General features: G+C 31.9%; 1 protein-coding gene across 1 annotated transcript in view; it reads right to left on the reverse strand.

Annotated features, from left to right (window-relative positions):
- Positions 1 to 24,615, reverse strand: part of Atac1 (Ada2a-containing complex component 1) — an 89,767-nt gene that overhangs the window by 22,379 nt on the left and 42,773 nt on the right. Inside the window, exon 4 of the mRNA XM_035361066.2 lies at positions 18,463 to 18,555. Coding sequence (XP_035216957.1) covers positions 18,463 to 18,555 — 93 coding nt within the window. The remainder of the gene's footprint in view (positions 1 to 18,462; positions 18,556 to 24,615) is intronic.

Consider the following 24,615-nt stretch of genomic DNA (forward strand, 5'->3'; position numbering starts at 1 on the left):
ATTATGTTTAATCCGTTTTGAAGAAACTGCCTTTCATACTCTGGAACCAGTTTAAAAATACCACTTTGAAGATCGGTAAAAGGCATTTTGTTGTTTTGTGCAATCTCAATGGGTCCTAAATTCTGTTGTCCTGGACCTTGCTAAATTTAAAAAATTTGCCATCCCTAAGTTTTGCTTCTTATCACTTCTCTAAATTATAAAAAATTACTGTCACTGCATCGATTCTGATTCTAACTCCCAGTATACACCTTATCAGCTCATACTAAAAGTCCAATATAGCCTTCAATCATACATAACACTGTTAGACTGGAATCAACAACTTTCACAGATGTGTTTCAAAGACCAAGATGAAAAATGAATATAATATAATCATATATTCAGACTACAAATATTTCCCATTTAAAAACATACAATGCTTTCACGGCCCTGGTAAGATGAAAACATGCAACACTGTTCAGTACAAATCCTTTACAAGGGTTATCAAAATGTTTCACATATGTAAAGCAAAAGGTTCACTGTATTGCAAGTGAAAGAATGAACTACGTAATAGCTGATCAGTTAGTTTTGTACAGCCGAATAAATACCGGGTTGTTCAATAAGTTCGCGGAACGGAAATGAAGAAACCAATTTTTATTTGTAAAAAGGACTTTATTTTTCAACGTAGTTTCCCTCAACTTCAATACACTTATTCCAATGGTCTTCTAATTTATGCATCCCTTGACTGTAGTGGTTTTTCGGGAGCTCTGCAAAACATCCCTCCATGGCAGCTATTACCTATTTGTTTGAAGAAAATCATGTTCTACGGAGATATTGTTTGAGGTGTGGGAAGAGCCAGAAGTCAGAGGGAGCTAAATCTGGCGAATAGGCTGGATGTTGCAACAATTTATACTTCAATTCAGTTATTTTAGCAATGGTTTTTTGAGCTGTATGCGCAGGTGCGTTATCTTGGTGGAAAATGATTTTCTTCTTCTGTAATTCGGGTCTTCTTTCACAAATTTTTTCGTCTTATTGATTCAAAAGGTTACAATAATAATCCGAATTAATTGCTTTGCCAGCTTGAAGGTAATCTATAAACAAAGTTCCTTTTGCATCCGAAAAAACTGATGCTAACACCTTCTTGGCTGATTTTTGCACACAAACTCGCTTTGGCCGAAGAGCCGGGTTCACACCACTCCTTAGCCTCCTGTTTTGATTCAGTATCATAATGGCAGACCCAAGTCTCATTCATTGTGATAAATCGACGGATAAAGTCGCTTTTATTCTTCTTAAAAGGCTCCAAATGTTGCTGGCAAAGTCACATCCGAATGTGTTTTCGCTCCATCGTTAGAGAATGCGGCACCCATTTTGCACAGAGTTTTTTGAAACCCAAATTAACACTCAAAATATTCCTCAATGTGCCCAATGAAATGCCTAAAGCCTCTGTTAAATCTCTTTCAGTCAATTGACGGTCTTCCAATACCATATCTTGTATTTTTCCGATGATCTCCGGTGTTGATGCAGTTTTTTGACGTCCTTCTCGCGGATCGTCTTCAAGACTGGTACGACAACTTTTGAATAAACTAGCCCACTTGCAAACCATTGTTTTTGAAGTAGCGGATTCACCCAACACATTCACCATTTCGGTATGAATTTCCATTGCCTTTAAACCGTTCTTTACAAAGAATTTGATAACTGCACGTTGCTCAATTTTATCCATACCTGAAAAAAGCCACAACACGTTAGATATAAAGGGCAGTTAAATAATGAATAAATTAACAGATCGAAATGAAACGTTTGACGTGTTCCTAAGAAAGACCAAATATGAAAATGGCATCGAAGTTTTAGGTCTAATATTGACGAATAGATGGCGCTCCGCGAACTTATTGAACAACCTTGTAAACAAACAACAATTATATATGGCTCTGCTTTTGACATATTTATGGCACTGAGTGCAAGAAATACCTTTCTAATTACATGAGTATGGTCTTTTATAACAGCTTATACAGAATACATTACATAAAGATACAGTGTTAATAGAATAAAAATTTTTTATCTATTCTATAAAAATATGTTTTTTCTTAGTCCATTCTTTACTTTTGTCAGAGTCAAGACTACAAATGAAGTTATGAAAATGGTGAAAATTTAAACCGATTTCATTAAAAATCAAATTTTTAAAATGAGAATGAATATAATAAATTTAATATCATATTTTATTTTAAAATAACATGCTTCTGACACTGGTTATATGAAAGACAAAAAGATGAAGAAATTCCTGCTACGTTAATTTATCATATCTGAAATGATGAAAATAATTTAAGTATCAGTATGAAAATAATTTACAAAGTAAGGAGAAATGTCATCATTTTTATCATTGTCAATCTGAAAGAAAATGCAAACAAAGAACATGTCTGTTTGAAAGCTCTATGACCTAACAGCTTCAATTCATTTTAAAGAAATTACTGCCTGTTTTGAAACAGTAACCCTAAGAGACCAGCTAACTTTAAAGTAAAATAATATCCGTCTGGTAGTAGTCTTGTCTGCTGCATTAAATAGCCTCAATATGGCCTCTCATCATATCATTATATAGCTAATCACCATAGATCCAAAATTTCTAGGCAAATCTAGATTTTTATGTCTCTAATTCAGAAATTAAGAAAATGCATAACAACCAAAAAGAGCACTTTAATGAAAACTACTCATGCAAAGGGATGACCTGAACTGTACAACTAGGGTACAGTACAAAATCCAAGATTCCGGAGTCGCTGGGATTTCAGTGATTTCGGATAACTGAATTTTAGACCAACAATTTAAATCTAGTAAGACGACGTATAGAAATTCTAAAATAAAAAATGGGAAATATTTGTTTAGGATGTAATAAAGTATTTATGAGCTTAAAGGAATCAAAATTAAAAAATAACTTTAAAAAAACATAATATTTATTGGTTTGCCTTTTTAAACATTTCTTTCAATGCAAGTTGTCCAAGTTGCTTTGTTTTCTGCACTAACTTTCTTTTTAATTTTATAAATAGACATAATTTCTTGTTCAGTTACAAAGCTCCATTGTTCGAGTCCTGTAATTGCTTGTGCCAAGAATTCCCATTAAACAGTCAATCGAAATCTTTTCCTTCTAAAAATCACTTAGTCACTATTAGTAGCAATATCTTCTGGATTTAACATCATACTACAGATTTTACTGTCTGTTAGTTGATCATTGATTGGAGAGTCCTGTAATTGCTTGTGCCAAAATTTCCTATTAAACTGTAAACTGAAATCTTCTTCCTCTAAAAAAATCCCTTTTGTCACTATTAGTAGCAATATCTTCTGGATTTAACATCATACTACAAATTTAACCATCTCTTAGTTGACTGCATACTGACATTGTCATTACAGTGGAAAAGGTCCGTTAGATTATCTTCATTTATTACCACTTCTCCACATTATTTCCCAAATTCCATTAATTGGAAAATTTCACCTTCTATAGCATTTAAAATCTATGCCAAAATAAGGTTCCTGTTTTTGTCTAATTTTGAAACTGAACTTTTTTAAGCTTTTAATATATCAATACCGTTTTCTTGTACACTGCTCAAAAAAAAAAAAAAAAAAAAAAAAAAAAAAAAAAAGGGGGGGGGGACAGTTTTATATCTCTCGTTCTACTGGGCCAATTGACAAAATACAAACTGCGTTCTTCATGTCTCGAAAGCCCGACTTAGGATATATATTAGATTTATATACAGCACTATTCTAACAATTTTGACACAAAATCAGACTTTTTCTGAAATAACTTGCCAATTTTTTTAACATATTTCGATCCTACAACTCAATTTATGCCTAAATATGAAATTTTGTAAAATTTGGAGAGAAATTTATGGAGAAATTCACAAGTTTATGTTGGCATTTTTTTATCAGTTTGTGCCAAGAATAGTTCACTTGGCGAACTTCTTAATATATGGCTACCTAGTTTCCTTTCCCATGAGAGGGAAAAAAGTCACAACCGTTCCTTTTTCCAAATAATATTCTTTAGATTATATTTTTAATTATCACTGTTATTATTTTAAGTAATTTTTTCTTTTTCAAATTTCATTTTAGTTGTTTAAGTTGCATGGTTTTTTTCGAATAACTGTTTTAAAAATTTCTATTTACCTATTCAAACTGCATAAAAAAAGGTGCAGTGTTTATTTTTTTCAAATAGTTTTCTTTATATATATTTTTGGTCATAGTTATTATTTTAGGTAATTTTAAAATTTGTATACTTTTATTTTAATTGTTTGTGTTGCATTGTCTCTTCAGATAATTGTTTTAAAATTTTCTATTTATTCCTTCGTACTGAGCATTTTAAATATATTTATAAATATAAATTTTCCAGAATTTGATTTTATTTATTTGAATTGCGTACTTTGTAACCCAGACTATGACGCGTTTGAAAACTGCATATATTAAAAGAAAAAATACGGTAAAGCACAGTTAACACTCCTTTCAATGTTCCATTCAGAAAAGACATATATAAATAAGAGAGATGTATAACCGACATTTTAACTTAGGATGACTTGCATACACTGCTTTAAACAGTTTTATCATCGTGCCCACTGCTTTACACAATTTTATCCTAAATTTGGTTTCTTAAAATGTTATTCATATTTTAGTCAAATATTTCATTTTTGAAATCGCACGAATCAAATATAAGATTAAAAGGTTTTAAATTTTTAAAAAAAATGCAAATACTAAATTTTACGCAAAAATTTATTTTTCTTCTCTTTTTCTTCAGGCATTCTACTTTATTCTTGCTCTTTTTCTTTTGGCATTCTGCAAGTATATTAAAAAGCATCCAACTTTTCGAAATATCTTGGTATTTCTGACAATCATTTTAAATAAAGTTATCGCCTTCCATTTCATAAAGGCCCACAAACGGCCGAGCTGTAAAGTCGCTGAACACTGGTAGTTCACTCCGGGGTTCGAATCCCGATAAACGGGCTGGTTGCATGGGCGTTTTCGTGGATTTTCTCATGTGTAACGTGTATGCCAGCTGGTTTCCCTCAAAAAGTTCTTCACGAAGGCATCCTTCCTTTTAGGCAGATAGCCCTGCTTTGCCATAACTTAATAATCCAATTAAATCCATTTCATCAGTATTAGATCAGAGCCTTTATCAGTCTTTAGAGGCTAAACATTTCGAAGGTATGAGATGGAAGGAAAGACTGGTTTCATCAAGAGGTTTTGGTTTATTTAATTATGACAAATCACACTAGGGCTATCTGCCTAAGGAAAGGGATGCCTTCATGGAGGACTTTCTAAGGGAAACTGGCTTGCATACACGTTACACATGGGGAAAACCACGAAAACGCCCATGCAACCAGCCCATTCGCGGGATTCGAACTTCGGACCGAACTACCATATTTTACCGCTCGGCTGCTGTTTCATCAGGAAGAAAAAAAAACATCTTTAGGTGACATTCACATACATCACTGGATAAAATCCTGAATCTTCAAATAATTTGACTGAGAAAATCATGGGATTCTCCATTTATGATTCGATATGATGTTCTATAACATAATTTAAGTTTATACAACCATGTAGTCTAAAACCAGCCGCTCTTCACTTTAATCTGCAATGATAACGCTTTTGGCTTTTCTGTTAACACAAGCTCAATTGATGGTATTTGCTGGTGTACACGTCCAAGTGTTTTCTCTTTGAAGTATCCTGAAAGTATATTCAAAAGCATCCAACTTTTTGAAACATCTTGGTATGTCTGATAGCCAGATTTCCCTGCAAATTTTTGTTTACTTTTCTTCCTAATTTTCTTCTTTCCTTCTACAGTTATTTTCACTGCTCGCACAAGAAAATTAAGATTTTTTCATTGCTAGAATTCCATAAATTTTGCATTCTTGTCATTTTTTTAAAAATATCAATTACAGGAATTGCGTTTCAGCTGAAGACAGCTTTTCATTTTCTAGTCATTTTAACTATAAATAAAGTTTACAGCGAAGTCCAAAGGATAAATATTTTAATTAAAAGATTTTTGCTAAATGACAAAAAAAATAAAATAAAACAGTCCAGCAGGGTTTATTCTGTACCACCGAATAACCCGATTCTTATATCAGCTGAAACAATCTAAATCATATTAAAGATAATGTTTTTTTATACAATCTATAACGCAAGAGAAAAATTAGCTTCTTAAAACATTCTTTCTAAGAGGATTAATATAAAAGATTATATTTTTATATATATTTTTAAAGCTAGGACTTGAACCAAACTGTCAATCTTTTAAAGTTTAATTTACATGGTGGTTATAATTAAAGTTCCACTTTGAAATGGTCATAAAAGAAAAACTACCAGACCAAATGTTAACAAACTTGGGAATCGTGTAAAGGAGGTTATGGGAATTTATTTTCCACCGGAGGGGGGGAGAGTTCAAAAACTCACCACCAGGAAAAAATTGTATTGTATGTGATATTGTTAAATGAAATAAGACATGAAAACATCTCTTTAAAATGTGTTTAATAGTTTCCGAAACGTGTTACAAAGCATGTTCAATGTAGCGTCCAGCATTTTCTGAAAGCAAGTTAAATCCTGTTACTGCATTCTCAACAACAGCTCTTAGCATATCAGGAGGAATGTTATGGACATGTCAGTGTTTCACATTTTTCACTTCTCCCAAATTGTTTAGATCATCACCATAAACAGTGCTTTTGAGATAACCCCATAGCCAAAAGTCACACAGGTTGAGGTCTGATGGGAAGAGCGGAAGTGTCCGCCTATAAGACGTTCATTCGTGAAATGTTGCCTAAGTAACTGTGCGACACACATGAGGTGGGGCGCAGCTCTGCATAAAAATCGCAGTATCTAAAATGCCACGTTACTGCAGTTCATGTAACACGAAACATTTTAACATTGACTCTAAGTGAGCTGCAATCACGTGCTTCAGCTGTCGACTGCTCTTCAGAGAAAAATGGTTCAGTTATAAAACTAGCTGTCATTCAACACCAAACGGCATGGAATGACTGCTTGCAATCGAATGCAGTAGGAGAATGCAATGGAACTCGATAGATAACATGAGGGATTTCTTTGCCCCAAATCGATTAAAAGCGTTTTCAATCAGTATCTTCATGTTTTAGGGCCAACTTCAGGCTTCAAAAATTACAAACTAGCGATCTGTAAGAAAGTGATTTCCAGATTGTGCGTACTTGTGCGAGTGATTTTGCGATTTCACATTTTCTAATCGCTAATTCGTGGTTTTCACGGACGAATTTCTCACTTACATGGATGGCGCACTTGACTTTTATCGAATTTAACGTCTTTAAATGGCAATTTGCTTACTTCAAAGTTTCTTAATGGTATACAACATATTAAACCCATGTAATAAAAGGTTAAGTTAGATTACGACCCATATTTCATTTAACAATATTGCATACAGTGCCATTTCCTCCCTTGTGGTGAGGTTTCGAACTTCTTTTTTCGCGGAAAATAAATTCCCATGACCTCCTTTACACGATTACCAAGTTTGATAACATTTGATCCAGTAGTTTTCCTTTTATGACCGTTTCAATGTGGAACTTTAATTATAACCACTCTGTATATTATTAAATTTTAATTTGAAGCTATGTGTTATATGTATACCATGCGTAAAATTTTCGCTTTTATGGAAAAATAAACAATTGAAGCAAATATACTTAGGATAATGGACCAAAATTGAAAAAATTTCCCCTCCCTCCAAAAATAAAATATTGAAACTTCGACCTTGAATTTATTGGGTTATCGAAATATTTAATTTGACTTATCTTCTAAGTCCTAGTTCCGACAACAATTCCATCAAAAATTCCGAAGTACTTAAGCTGGAGTAAAAGATTTAGTAAATATTCACTGTATGTTAATAAAGCAATCAGAGTGTAATAAAAATAGATTATAGAATTTACGCTGATGCAACTTTTTGTCTGACTGCACAACATGTAATAGAAGAGAAGACTTCTAGAGATCTGTTTTTGACATGCCTCTAAAAGTAAATGTCATACTCCTTTTGTCTCTTCAATGTCAAAAAACTTTCCTTTGAGAGGCAACTTTAGTTTTTGGGCAAGAAAAAAAATCTCAAGAAGACAAATTTGAAGAACATGCAGGACGATTGAGTACACATACTTATTTTCGCAACACAAGCGGTTCTCTGATTGGTTATTGAATAATGAAAAGATACATTGTCATGCAATATAAAACATTTGGAACACGTTTTCTGACTGAAAACGTAAGATTAAAAGTCCTCTGCTTAATTTACAGCCATTTACAAGTCAACTACTCAGGCAATTGCAGAATCATTTCGATCCTGAGCTTGTAAGACAAATCTAATATCACTGGATTTAAACACTTCTTTAATCCTTCGAGAACATTCCTTCTTTAGCTCATATTCCAAGAATATTAAGTGAATACAATTATTGCAAAAGAAATTGAATATTCATTTGCACTACGGCTTGGTAGTTTACTAACGAGTTAACAAAACTTAAATTCTGCTTTTTGTATCTAAGAATACAACAATATTTTAAATATTTACAAATAAAATATTAAATTGGCGCCTCACCAGTTGCCTAGCATTTGAAGATTGTTAAATACTAATTGTTTGTTGCGAAGTCTAACCCATGCTGCATGGTTGGTTTTCGTAGCTCTTTAGGTTCTTTTTACAAAGGTTCTCTATGAAAGCATCTTAATCAAATAGCTCCCATGTTCTTTCTATGTTCAAATAACCTACTAACCTAGTTTAAGCGTGATTTCCAAGTGAAGTTACTAGCAAAACCCGAATACTCATTAAAAATCATGTAGCTTGCCAATCGGGAGTAACATGAAAGATACAGCGCCAATAATTGAATTGCCATTACGGTACACTGTTTCTAACCTTAGATGGGCATTCCTTAATTAAATATAATTGATTTGTAACTTCTACTAGAGCTGACGGTAAGAATTGAAGTGTAAATAAATACTATCATGTGCAATCTTGATTAATATAAAATTAAAAATATTTGCATAGAAAAATATTTGCATTCAGACAGACAGTTTTTTGAAATATTTGCAATTACTTTATAAGAAGTATTTATTAATAACCGTAATAATTACTTATTATATTACTGATGATTAGGATTCAGTTCTTGACAATTAAATTAGAATTTTAAGGATATAATGAAAATATCCTACGCACAAAAATACATTTTAGGATAAAACATGAGTTGATTTTTTATGTTTTAAAACTTCTTAAATTCATTTAATAAACATTGTATCCTCGTTCTTAATTGAATCCAGAATGTTGGGTGTCGTTTATATAATTATTCTTATTTGTCCATAGAACCTGCTGGCTTATCCAGCTATTAAGCAGCTGCAGATCATTTCTACATAACCATTAAACTTCCATTAATTCAGTCTCTAAAGGGTTGTATGTTTATATCATAATTTGACTTTTATAAAAATGATTATTCTAAATCTTATGTTTCTATAAAAATATCCTGTGCTTTAAAAATATGGATGATAGTATCAGCCACTATTTCAGCCATTTCATAAGCAACAGTTTGTTTAGAAATAAATTATGCAGTTAATGTCATAAAATATTTTCATAAAATTTAAATAAACACCAAACAAAAATTCTCAGTTTTAGACAATTCGATTTAAATGAAGTAAAGTAGTAGACGATAAAACGCCGAAGGTAAAAATTTACTCTTACAAAAATTTACACTTCTGTTTTTAAAAAAAGGAAGAAAGAGAGAAATTTTTTAAAAAAAAATAGTTAAAAATTTGAATAATATCATCTATAATTTCAAAAAAAAAATAGCTTTTCATATAGTATTTATAAATATTTATTACGCATCATTGAGGGAAAAAATTTCATATAATTAATTCTCCGTAAAATTTTACTTGAAATTTAAGGTTAAAAATAGCTGTGGCAATTCACTGTAACAAAAATCCATAAACTACATTTGGCGTTATTATCGCCCAAAAAAAAAAGATTTCAAATTTCAAAACACGAAAATATGTAAATTCGTGTATATCTTAAAAAATTTTAAATAAAAAAGTCTTAATTTTTTGCAGATATGCTTAAAAATACACCTACTTTAAGATGATGGTAAAAAATTTATAGGTTATGATTCAAAATTTTTTTTGAAAAATTTATAAAAATAATAAAAGTTTAATAAAAAAGAGATATTAATAAATATTTGCCAAATTCAATTAATATTAAAGTGCTAAAATTTTGAGAGCTAATATTTTACGTAGCGTATTCGGAAACTAAGTACCGTTTCATTCTAGCGCCATCGCAGCGCTGTGGTAGGCGTGCCACGCATGTGCACTAGTCTTTCGTGTTCACTGACTTTCAATTGTCGCCATTTTGGTTGCTCTATGTTGTGTTTTCAGTTTGCTGTGCACATTCAAAATGTTTAAGACAATTAGTTCTCCCACTGACTGTGAGATTCGTACCGTGATTAAATTTTTGAACGCGAGGAATGTTAAACCAGCCGAAATTTATCGTCAAGTGACAGAAGTTTACGGTGAATACGCGATAAGTGATGGAATGGTGAGAAAGTGGGTAAGAATGTTTAATGCAGGTCGAACAAATGTCCACACCGAGGCTCGGACTTATGTTGTCACCGATGATTTGGTAAGGAAAGTTGATGAAGCAATTCATGAGAACAGACACTTCACAATGACAACTCTTTCAGAGGCATTTCCACAAATTTCATGTACTGTTTTGTTCGAAATTGTGTCTGACCGCTTGAATTATCCCAAACTGTATTCCCGATGGGTTCCAAAAATGCTCACTGATGTTCACAAAACAAAGTGACTTGGTAGTGCCCTGACATTTCTCACGTGGTACAGTGATGAGGGAGAAAACTTTTTAAACCAAATTGTAACAGGTGATGAAACTTGGGTGTGTCATTTCACACCAGAATCGAAACAACAATGGATGGAGTGAAGACACACTCATTCTCCGAAAAAACAAAAGTTCAAAGTGACAATGTCATCACAAAAAATCATGTGCACTGTCTTCTGGGATAGGAAAGGCGTTTTTTGCTTACTGAATTTCTTCCCAGAGGTGAAACCATTAATGCGGCACGATATGAGACTTTAACAAAACTAAGGCGTGCCATTCAAAACAAATGAAGAGGAATGCTCAGTAAAGGAATTATGTTGCTCCATGACAATGCTCGGCCCCATACTGCTGGTGTCACTCAATCGTTAATTCAACAGTTTCATTGGGAGCAGTTCGATCACCCACCGTACAGCCCGGACTTGGCGCCGTCCGACTATCACTTGTTCCTGAACATGAAGCGCGAGCTTGGCGGCAAGCGCTTTGGATCTGACGATGACACGAAAAATGCTGTGGAGGCGTGGTTATTGAAACTGGCAGGAAGTTTCTTTGATGATGGTATACAAAAACTGGTCACCCGCTATGACAAGTGTTTGATCATTGGCGGAAACTATGTTGAAAAATAGTTTAAGACATGTATTTTCATGTAAAAATAAAATTGGATTTGAAAAAATTGTTTTATTTATTTATTTTATTTATTTATTTATTTATTTATTTATTTATTTATTTTTTTCAAAATGGTACTTAGTTTCCGAATACGCCTTGTAAAAACTACTTGTACGATTTTTACAAAACTTGGTATTCTGCGATAATATGAGTCGTAGAATCGAAATATGGAAAAACATTTATATGTTATTTCAGAAAAAGTCCGATTTTGTGTCAAAATACCTATGTTAGAAAAGTACTATATATAAATCTAATATATATCCTAAGTCGTGCTTTCGAGACATGAAAAACTCAGTTTGAATTTTATCAGTCGGCCCAGTAGACGGGAGATATAGCACTGTCCCATTTTTTTTTTTAGCAGTGTACCTAAGCCACTATAGATGACAAGCATGGAGATAAAAATAAAAGGAGGAACCAACTCCACACTATGACTGACGCAGTGCTTCGAAGCTTTGGTCTCCACAGGGGTGTCTTGTTTACATACAGAGCATCCTTGACAGCACTTAAATAGCACTTCTACACTCGACAGTTCCATAACATATCAGAAAGCGAGGACACTTCAGCATAAAAGAAACATTCATTGTTGGTTTGATGGTCGCAATTTTTATAGTTTAGTGGCATTTACACAAAAATCACATCTTAATTATTTTTCGATAAACTGCAAGAGTGATTTTGATTATGAATATGTTTTATAAAATTCTAAGCTACTGAACTACAAAAATATAGATTTTAGTAAGACATTTATGAATGTATAAAGAATGAAAAATACCTTTAGGTACCTTTAAAATGTCAAAATATCATAAAAATACACTTTAAACCTCAATTTCCTTACAACTACGTGGTGTAAGCAAGACAATTTGTATAATTTATATACTGTTACAGTTTTTGTATTTAATTTGCTATTTTTAGAAGAATTGTAATTAATATTGTTTCATTTCCCTGCGCAATGCAGCGCATGACGAGTTTTAAGAGAAAGCTATGTCAAAAAAGTAAAAATACAAGAGCATGCGCATTTAATAATTATATAGCTCGTAATTTATATTTAAATTGAATAAATGCAATTGTGTGTTAGCTGTAACTGTAATTCTTCTCTTTTACTTTCCAGAAACCTTAAGAAAATAAAAATTACCAGAATGTTCTCAGGCATGATTAAAAACCCGGAGAAAAACATCTTTGTTCAGTTGTTTAGATAAATGTTATTGTTTACTGTAGCGAATTCACGGTGAGATTAGATCAGCTTTCTTTGCACTTTGAATTGAGTTCTATTTAACATTTTAGTTATTTAAAATATAACCACTGTGTGATATCTGTGAGAAGAAATTTCAGCATTTTATTTTATTTCTTGTGATAAGAATAAATTTTATTAACTTTTCATTAGACTTACGCATTCAAATTATTACGAACCTGTACGCACACAACAATATTTATATATTTTTAATTATTTGTATAATGTTATGTATTTGTAAATTTAGATCAATTAGTTATTTTAACTGTTTAAAAAATTAAACAATATTATGCACAGTTAGGTAATCAAGAATGCGATCTGATGACGAAGAGGTTAACGTTTAAATGTAAAATGGGTGTTTGTTATTTATTATATTATCACAGAACTCTTAAACTGGGTTGAATCGCTAAGGTATTGAAGAATTTTTTGCCCAAAATATATTTACTAGAAAATCTGAAATTGATAATGAATGCAATCCAAAAACATGTTTTAAGTCAAAAGGTTGAAACTTGATAGCTAAATGTAAATATAAAATTATGCATGTTAAAATATTTGTAATTAGGCACATAGATTATGTTAAGTTTTTAAAATAAGGTAAGGCATATAAGGGCTGTCTGCCTAAAAGGAGAGATGCTTTTGTGGAGGAATTTCAAAGGAAACTGACCTTAGAGTGCATATTAAAAATAATGCATGTAATTTTCATTCAATTTATATTTATATATATTTCTTATGCAAAAAATTTCTGATATGTACTAAATTATTGTAAATTACTTTACTCAAAAAATATAGTGAATGCACAGAACTTAAAAGATTTGCACATGCTGAAAATGAAAAATATTAACTATATATGGATATTTATGTATATCCTTTTCAAATGCATGTAATGTTTTCAGCTATTCCAACACATCGTGGGTGAATGGTGAGGCTATTCCATTTTACGTTTTGGCAGATGGTTGACGAAGCTGGGATGATTGCACCACGGAGAAAAATGCTAAAATGCTTTCCATATGCTAAAAATAGAATTTGTTAATGATACTCATAAAGCGAAAGATTACATTTAATACTATTTAAATTAAGAATAACTGATTTGTTTTTCAAATAAATCCAGAACCAGTGCCAGAGCTCGTATGGCCGCACCGGGCGGCAGAATTAAGGGAAAACAAGATTTTTGGAATTTAAAGAAGGACCGAGCAACAAACCTAAGGGATCGAAATATTTTTAGGATTTAAGGAAAGCACTGGGATCCAAAATTTAGGGGTGGCAAAAATTTAGAACTTAGGGAGGCGGTAGGCAGCAAAATTTAGGACCCACAGAGATTGCAGCAGGCAGTAAGATATCTAGGTCCAGCCCTAAATAAGCCTTAAGTATATGTGGTAATTTATTTGTTCAGGACTCAGATAAGCTTTAAGCATGTGCAAGAAATAGATGTAAGTATAATAAATAACTAATACAATCAGGCTTAATTGTCACAATGCGAGATAGAAGCAAGACAAAATTTAGTGGAACAACTCGTCTTTTGTAGCCAGTCTCAATGCGAGATAGAAGCAAGGCAAAATTTAGTGGAACAACTCGTCTTTTGTAGCCAATCTCATGACACATAGCCAAATAATGTATAGTGGGCGTTATTAATAGCTACGCTAAAATGATACTTTACTGATTCGAAGGAATTTCAGTAAATTTAGCAGAACAACTTGTCTTTTGTCGCCAATCACACGACACATGTGTAAAAATGTATAGTGGGCGCTATTAAGCTCTGCTAAACTGATTCCAAGGAAATTCAGTCAATATACCAGATTGCATTGTTCTTTAACTTTCTGATTTGATCCAGCTTAATTATTTTTTGCAGGCTGTTTTTATTATGGCAATTTTATGAAAATTAAAATTTCAACTTTCGATTATCTTGAAGAGAGTTTCTAATTCTGCAACTGTGACAGGATCTACAAAGAGAAAGCATGTTTCGATGTCCATTAAACTAAAAGTTAATTGCTACAAAAAAATTAATAAAGATATATCCGTCTCAAAATTATGTGAGGAGTATAGCACTGGAAAGTCAACTGTATATGACATAAGAAAACAGAAAAAGGAACTTTTTGAATTTTTTGTGGATTCCAACACCCCACTTGCAATGAATAACAGAAAAATTATTCATTATGCTAAAAGTGAATCATGACAAAGTGATAACTGAATGGGTCAGACAGCATCGCAGCGAGGGTCTGCCACTCTGGTCAAATGCTAATGGCTCAAGCTAAAATATTTCACAAAGAAATGAACTTAATTACTGAGTGCACATATTCGACAGGTTGGTTAACTAAATGTTAAAATCACCATGGTATAAAGCAATTAAAAATTTCAGGTGAAAAAGCTTCAGCTGATACTGAAGCTACTAAACTATTTGCAGATGAATTCACTGAACTCAATAACAGTTAAAAGTTATCTCCAGAACAAATTTACAACCTTAATGAATGTTGTCTTTTCTGGCAATATGTACCACAAAATATCTTGGCATACTCTGTAGAAAAGTCTCCAACTCGTGTCAAAGATTCCAACACGAGACTAACAATTTTAGCATGCGCAAATGCTGCAGGAACACAAATGTTTCGTAATTCAAAAAAATACACGATCTCAAGCATTTAAAGAAGTAAAGAGTTTCCCGTTATATATCTTGAAAATAAAAGCACATGGATCACACAAGTGTTAATGACTGATTTACTTGAAAATTATTTCGTATCTGAGGTTCGGCAACATTTCAATAGGGTTGATTTACCTGATGGTGCAAAAAATTGTCTTGATTGTAAACAACTGTTTGGCTCATACTTCACTTAATGTTTTAGGGAAAGATAATGTATCCGTATTATTCTTTCCTCCAAATTGTACATCCATCATTAGCCTATGGATATCAGAATTATCATCAATCCATCATCCATCATTAGCCCGTGGATATCTATATGTTAAATTTCTTGAATTTAACATGACTGAATTTAACAAGACAATTTAAGAAAGTTTGAAATATTTTAGAGTAAAATCTGCTTTGTGGAGCATTGCAAGATCGCAGAAGGATGTTTCTCCAGATACTTTAAAAAGTGCTTGGCATAATTTATGGCCAACAAGCATATTTCATGGTAAGGATGGTGAATATGATAGCCGCGAATGTGAAAATTTCCGGATTCACAAATTAAAGGTTAAATTTTCCAATTAATGGGTTTTTTAAAGACACGTGGAAAAGTGGTAAAATAAGATGATATGACAGAAGCCTTTCATTGCAATGACAGTGTTCCAATTATCAATCACTTAACGGATAGCAAAATCTGTACTATGGTGCTAGATCCAGAAAATACTGCTACCGACAGTTAAGAAAGTGGCAAAGAAGTTATTGAAACGAAAAAATTTCGATTGACAAGTTAATCGGAATTCTCGACACAGTGATTACAGGACTTGAACAATGAACAACAAAGAAATTATGCATGTCCACAGAATTAAATAGAAAATATTAGCAAAAAAAAAAAAAAAAAAACTTACATTGAAAGAAATGTTTAATAAAGTAAACAAATAAAAAGTAAGCTTTTTTTGGGGGGGTAAATTTTGTTATCCTTTAGATCATAAATGCTCCATTATTTCATAAATCACGATTTCATATTTTTAATTTTAAAATTTCTACATGACATTTTACAAGGTTTAAACTTGTGATCTAATATCCGGAAAAAATCCCAATCTGGATTCACCAAGGTTAAATAAAAATAAGTTAGTTAAAAATAAGTTCTGAGGAGTCCGGATCTTGGACTTTGTACTGCAAATGTATTTGGAAATGAAGGGTTTATTAATTCATTACTCCTGTGAATGTTACTGTAAAGAAATCTAGTTAATATTTATAATGATTATAAATATTATCTAAATATATAATAACCTTAACATTTAACTGTAAATAAAAATCGAAATTCTGTTGATAAATATATTTATAAAACTATTTAAGCAAGAATTGTTTGTACTGGAAAGCAATCAATCTGTTAAAGGTGTAGTAAAGCACAGTCTATGAGATGCGTACTTAAGGAAGTAGTAAAGAAGAATTTTTAGAATATGTATTGTTGAAATTAAGGGTTAAAAAATTATAAGCATTAAGAGAATTATTTCCTTACATTTTATAATAACTCAATATGTTTAATAACTTAGCATGTTAATAACTCAGCATATGTAGCATTTTTTGCAGTTTTAAATGATATTAAAAAACCTCTTTTTTTAAATCCCTTTCAGAAATACTCACAGAAAGTTAAGTAAATGGAAATGAACAGCAATGTTTAATGTATTTCATTATTGAAATGAAAGATGCTCTAATTTGAAATGAAGTGAACAGAGCATCACTTATAGAGTAACTCTGATTTTTGATTTAAAGGATGCTTCAAAGGCTAAAAAAGCATCTCATTTTTGAGAAAGTATGTCAGGAAGAAGCTCTGTAAATAAAAAAGAAATAATGTGTAATTTTAATATTAATAATACAATAAACTTTGATCTTAACTTTTGTAATTGTTAACCAAATAAAATGGAACTACCTTAAATTTTCTTTCTAATATAATTAACAAAAATTTATGAAAATATTTTATTCAAATTAAACTGTTCTGGGAAAAGTATAAGATTTAATTCCATTCAGAATCAAATGTTGTATAAAAATGTATTCTTTTCACATACTTGGGATTCTGAAATATTGTAGAAAAAGAGAATATATACATTTATACATATATTAGGATGTAATTACAAACCTCCATTTACCTTCGATCATGTCAAAACCTACTGATCTTAAAGGCAAGTCACTGAATGTTTTAATCTCCACGAGGGTGCGACACTGCTTCAAGGCAGTGCATGAGAAAAACCAGTCAGGGCCTCTCTTCTTATTTTCTACCTCAATGATGGCAAGTATCAATTATGCTTTTGCTCTGCAGATCTACAGCTCCAAAATTAGAAAGTACTTTTGAATAATTAAAAATTCAAACTTTAATTTTGATAGGAGAGCTATAATAATAATAGCCTGCAAAAAAAAATTATTAGCTGGATAAAATCAGTTAAGAAAGGATGCTATTTACAATGTTGATTGAACTTAATTTATTTCGAATCTAATTTTTTCCCTCTTGGCACTGTTATGAACATAAATGAAACATCAGTATTTGCAACACCCCACTCTAAATATGCCTTACAGCTTTAGCTATTGTTTGTGTCAGACAGAAAAATATTACCCCCCTTTAAACTCCTTAATCACTCAAGAGCCAGAAGTGTGGTTGTGGCTAACACAAATTCATATACTGTCATAGGCCACAGCTAACATCAATTAATATACTGTCATAGGCCATGACCACAGTCAGTACGATTCCCTGGCTAGCAGGTGTTTGAAAGTGAGGTACAAGAATTTAAATTAGACAGGAGGAAAATCACTTTTATGATACACCTGCCTTTCCTGAAGTATTGTATTCTCCATTCCCAAGTTTTGAGAGGGGGGGGGGAAGATGATGGTTTGGATACTAGATCATTCCTGATATTTGACACCTGGATTGCAGACTTTGTATTGTATAATAGAGTGCAAGTCAATAGTAAAAACATATGACAAATTAAGCTATTAATCTCAACTAATTCAACAGCTTTTGTCTGAAAAATGAATATTGCCAATTTTTACTCAAATTTATATCTCACTAAAATTCTCATTTTAATAAAATGATAAAATAAAAGCTAGATTAAACAAAAAAATTTCAAATCACATAAAAATGCTAGAAATCAGTAAGCTTAAATTTACCTTCCTCAGGTACTCCTTGCTAGGCATTCTACCAGGAATAGCAATGCCCGCTTTCATTAGTTTGATGAAATACTTTTGAACTCTGCTGGCAACCTATGAATAAAAAAATATAACATAATAACATTTTCATAAAATAATACAAAATAATAGTTTTTTAATCACAAAAATTACAAATTTGTTATTAAAAGATATTAATTACCTATAACAGTATTTTAAAAAGCATATTATTTGTAATTAAAAAATGCCATGAGCTAGTAATTATTATATCACAAACTCCAAAATTAACTATTAGTTATAAAAGAAGAGTTAAATTATATCATTAAATATATATTAAAATATATATAAAATATCATTAAAATATATATAGAATATAAAGGGGAATAATAACTTCTTTTAAATTTGTTATTTTTTATTCACATACACACAGCAAATAAGCCTTGATGTTTGGATGATGCTACATCCATTAATTATTGTACATTTTACCAAGCAATATATAAACAAAAGATACCAAATAAACTAAAAAGCATTTTTTGCAATTTTTTTTAAGATGATGCTTATCAATAGGAATATACAAAATTAAATTTAAGTAGTTACTTAATTACACTAGATACTGATTTTATCAGTCATATGAATGATTTGTCAGTGTCTAATTTCAGTTAGTGTTGTAACATCCAGATAGATGTACGTAAGCCTGTCATTACATTAATTTATTAGTTAATAAAATTACATATAAGAAAGCTTTCTATACTCTACTTCCAGACTATTCATTTACTTATAAATAAGCTTTTCCTTTTATTACAATATATATATATATATATATATATATATATATATAAAGTAAGAAATTTAGAACCAATTATTTTTGTAAGATCAAAAACTGAAATTCATAAGTAATAAATTTTAAAAAAATGCTATTAATGTATAAAAGAATTTGATAAAGGTTGAAACTAAAATACTTCAAACAAGTAAAACCCAAATTCAAAAAATTAATGAATGAAAAAGAATTTGAAATAAGAGGAATTCAATCAACTTCAATACCATTTCATCAGGATGAGGTAACATTGAAATCAATTAAAATCTCTCTTATTCTGGATACAGAAAAGCAAGAATTTTTTATGCAAGAAAGATTTTAATAAATAGCTCAATAGATAATCGTTACACACACACACACATATATATGTGTGTGTGTATGTAACCATTCCGATGGCACAGATGACTTCTTAATTTCCAAACTGCTCACATACACTGAAAGAGCTGTGAAAATGGAAATGATGGACTTGCAGACAAACGTAGCAAAATTCAACATAATTTTATTATTAGATAAACCATTTTTGGAGACAATATTTTCTTCAAACAGACTTAAAATAATATTTGATGCATGTGAAAAAGAAAATAAAAAATTCAAACATTTAAAGTGTCACTTTGCTAAAGAAAAAAATTAATTTTCTAGGATATGAAGTTCAAGCAGCAAAATATCAACTCAGCAACGTGAATACTGAAGTTATTAAAAATTACAACCCATTAAAAATATACCATCTTTATTAGCACAGTCTTATAATTGTGGTTAATTACAATAAACTTCTTATTAACCAAAACATATAAAAATGAAGGTTGTTTATTGTGAAATGATGGAAAATGATTATCATAAATAGTCAGCATAAAATAAAAAAAGGCATAAAGATTTACAAATTTATTTCAAATTATGCAATGATTAGAGCAACTCTAACAAATTTACATAAAATGATACTCCATATAAATGGACAACTGAATGTCAGACAGCCTTTCAAATTTAAAACTTGCTTTAATTTCCAGACCCATTTTACAATATTTAATCGAAAATATCCCTCTCAGGTATTTGTAGATGCATCTCAGAAAGCTGTTAGTGTAATTTTAAAACAAGAAGCATCCAGGTGATAATTTACACCCTACAGTTTTCGGTTCTTGAAAATTAAGATTTTTTGTGAAAAATCATGCAATTACTGAACTAGAAGGTTTAGCCATTGTAGTTGCTATAGATAAATTTTATTACTAGTTGTATGGAAATCATTTTACTGTACATACTGATCATGCTGCTAGTTTGGCTTAAGACTATGAAGCATCCTACAGGTAGATTATTTTGATGGTCTTTAATGTTATCTATGTTTGATTTTGACATGAAATATAAAAAAGGTTCTACTAATGTTGAAGCTGATATATTAACCAGGAAACCTATTTATCAACATTTATGTTCACAAACTAATTTATTGTCATTAGAAGAAATTAAAGATAACAGAATTTGGATAATGTTTGTAACCCTAAGTATAAGAAAATTAATAATATGATAGATATACAGAAACAAGGTGTGTATTGGTGTGTATTTAATTAATGGCAAAGCACTCTAGGGCTATCGCACAGAAACAAGGATTGTATAAAATTGTAACATATCTCTTTCCACTAAATTACTCGAAAAAGCTCATACTGAATTTGGTCACACTGGTGTATCCTGAATGCTAAGTCTGTTATCTCCTCAATATTATTGGGCAGGAATAATACAAGATATTAGAAATTATTGTAATCATTGGAAAGTATGCCACTTTAATAAGAAAAATAAACAAAAGAAATTAGATTTAACACAAGCACAACCATCTGTAAGTAAACCTTTTGAACTTTGATACTGTCGGTGGTTTAAATTATTATAATTCTACTAAAAAGTATATTCACAGATCACAAAAAGATGGAGGACAAAATAATGCGAACACCTGTGAAAAAGTATCAGAAGTCTGCCACCTAGTGAGCTGTGAAGAGGAAGGTATCAGTCTCTCAACAGCAGTCACCTGCATTGCATGCTTCAATCAAACTGTCTGTGAGAAATTGAAATGTTAGACCTGTCCGAGTTCCAAAGAGGAATGATAGTTGGAGCACGTTTAAGTGGAGCATCGGTTACGGAAACAGCAAACCTTGTGGGTGTGCAAGGAGTAGGGTATCAGCCATTATGACAGCATACACGAAAGATGGTAAGACGACGTCTTCAAAGCACAACAGTGGCCAAAAGTCAAAGCTGGCTGATAGGGATAGACGGGTCTTGAAGCGCATAGTAGCCCAAAAGCACAAGCAGTCATTATCTGAGATAACACAGATAACATCCGAAATGAACAGTCATCTCCAGGACCCCATTTCAACAAAAACTGTTAAAAGGGGACTTCCTGCTGCGAACATTTATGGCAGAGTGGCAATTCGTAAACCCTTGGTGACAGCAACTAATGCTTTCAAGCGACGCCAATGATGCAGAGATCACAAAGGCTGGCCCCCACAGCAGTGGCAACAGGTAATATGGTCAGATGAATCATCATTCAGCCTATTTCAGACGACAGGATGCATTTATGTCGGGAAAACTCCCTAAGAAGCGTTTCATCCTGACTGCCTTCTTGCCAGCTATGAAGAATGGGGGTGGTGCCATTATGGTATGGGGTGCAATATCTTGGCGCAGTCTAGGGCCACTTATTATTCTGCATGGGAGGATCACATCCTATTACTATCTAAGCATTCTAGGGGATCATGTCCATCCTTTTGTCCAGACTGCATTTCCCTGGGGAGTGATAGCTTTTACAAGACTACAACGCCCCTATCCACACTGCTAGGTGTATTTAAGAATGGTTCGGAGAGCATGATGATGCAACTGAACATCTCGCTTGTCCCTCTTAGTCTCCAGACTTAAATGTTATTGAACATTTATGGGCATATTTGGAGTCCAAACTTCGTTCCCGATTTCCACCTCCATCCGGACTTTCAGAATTAGAGACCGATCTGCAGAAGGAATGGCTTAATATTCCTTTAAACATTGTCCATGACCTTTGTGCATCTTATCCCACATCGCATTCAATCTGTACTTCAGTCAAAGGGTGGTCCAACCCCCTATTAATAAAGATTTTCCATTATTTCCCAGATGTTCGTATTATTTTGTCCTCCATTAGCATAATTATGCATTATGCTAAGTATTATGTATGGAACTTCCTAAAAGTATATAACTATTGATACTTACATAAACTGTTTAACACCAGCATTACAGCATTTTCCGCGTACCTATAACTACGATCAGCTGTCATTTTGATCGCTTGTTCCGAATAGAAGAAAAAACTCGCTTTTTGCTAATATTATGTAATGTTCACAACACTACATTTTGCTTGTTTAATAAGTAAATACATGCAACCAAAAGATAATTTAATGCAACAAAGAGCAAAATAAAACAAAGTGAGTAAATATATTAATCGAAGGATAATTTAATATAACAAAGAGGGGAAAAACTTCAGTCCAGATATTTTGAATCTTCTTATGATTTAATAAATTGCCTCATAAAAATTTTCAATAAGAAATAAATACAGTCAAAAGTCATTAATCCGGACCTCAAAGCTACAAACTTTCTGCGCATGTGTCAACACATAATGCGTTCACGCATGCGCATAGGCTTTTACGTATGCGCGTAATACCTTTATGCATGCGTATATGTGTGTGCACATGCGCGTTTGATGTATAACGGACAGTATAAGCTAGGCTAAAATTATCTAATTATCTATTTCAGTTAATGTTGCAGATTGCATTGTTCCTTAATATTCGAACTGGATCCAGCTTATTATTTTTTGCAGAGTGTTAGAGCAATTTAATAAAAGTAAGCTTGAATTTTTGATTATGTCGAATAGAATTTCTGATTCTGGAGCTGCCAAAGGATCTATCTACAAAGCGAAAGCATGTTTCGATGTCCATCAAACAAAATGTGGAATTGCTGCAAAAAATGGGTAAAAGCATATCCTTTGTTTTTCTAACCATTCCAAAATCTGTTTATCAATTTCACGCTGCTCTGCAAGGGGGGAGGGGAGAACATGGTGGCACGCAATGAACTGGAAGTTGATCTGTCAGCAATATCCTTATCTTCAGGGCAGATGTTTTATTTTATTCAACTTATAATTCCTTACTAAATGTAGTATTTCATCTCGATGTACTCCGTCTTTGATATGATTTAAATCAAATTCCTCGTCATTATAATTTGCTTCCGATAGTGAAGAAAGTGACACAGAGGTTATTGAAAACGAAAAAATTTCGATTGACAAATTAGTCGGTATTCTTGACACAGCAATTATAGGACTTGAACAGCGGAACTTTGTAACTGAACAAGAAATTATGTCTGTTTATAGAATTAAAGAGAATGTATTATCACATAAAACGAAGCAAATTTAACAACTTATATTGAAAGAAATGTTTAATAAAGTAAACAAATAAATATTAAGCTTTTTTTTTTTTTTTTTTTTTTTAAATTTTGATACCCTTTAGATCATAATTGCTCTTTATTTCATAAATTATGGTTTTATATTTTTAATTTTATAATTTCTGCATGCCATCTTACCAGATTTAAATTGATGATCTATAATCCAGAAAAACCGATAATCCTGAATCGCCGAAGTCCCAACGAGTCCAGATTAAAGACTTTTGACTGTATATTAAAAATTACACATAGTAATACTTACATTACATGGTTTTGCATACAGATTACACATATTTTTTACAGTATTCACTGAGTATTCTATGGCCATCAAGTCCGAACCATCAACACCATATTTGGTTAAATTGTAAAAATTTACAACATTTGGTGTATTTTTTCATCAGAGGCGATTTTCAGTGTTGGGTGCATGGTACTCAGGAGCAGGACGTTCTTGTTCTGCCTCCCCCTTGATAAGACATGAGCGTTGTATTTCCATGCTTAGCAATCTTACTGAAACAGAGCTCACTCCTCGTATTCGTAAAAAACTAAAGTACTTCTCTTTTTGAACGATTTATTGTGGCAATACAGCTTATCCCTGAATTCCTCATTTCTTTAACTAATTTTACTGGTTCCATCAAGCAAAAAGCTGCATGTTCACCTACTGTTTCTCCATTTGGTCTTGTTTCATTTTTTCCCAAATAGGGAAATCCATTCAGTAAACATTTGGACTGCACATCAGTAGCAAGCCGTAATTTAATGCCAAATTTCTCCGGCTTTTTAGGCATATACTGAATAAACTGGCATCTGATCTTCATGGGAAATAATTGTTCATCCACTGTTATATTTATTATACCACTCTGCTTCTTGAATGTCATAGTCCTTGTTTTAGAACTTTTGATACCAAATCTTCACAGTGTCATATG

Source organism: Stegodyphus dumicola, chromosome 1 (assembly GCF_044657685.1).
Source record: "Stegodyphus dumicola isolate Sdum_Otavi_A_Nest chromosome 1, ASM4465768v1".
Classification (NCBI taxonomy): Eukaryota; Metazoa; Arthropoda; class Arachnida; order Araneae; family Eresidae; genus Stegodyphus; species Stegodyphus dumicola.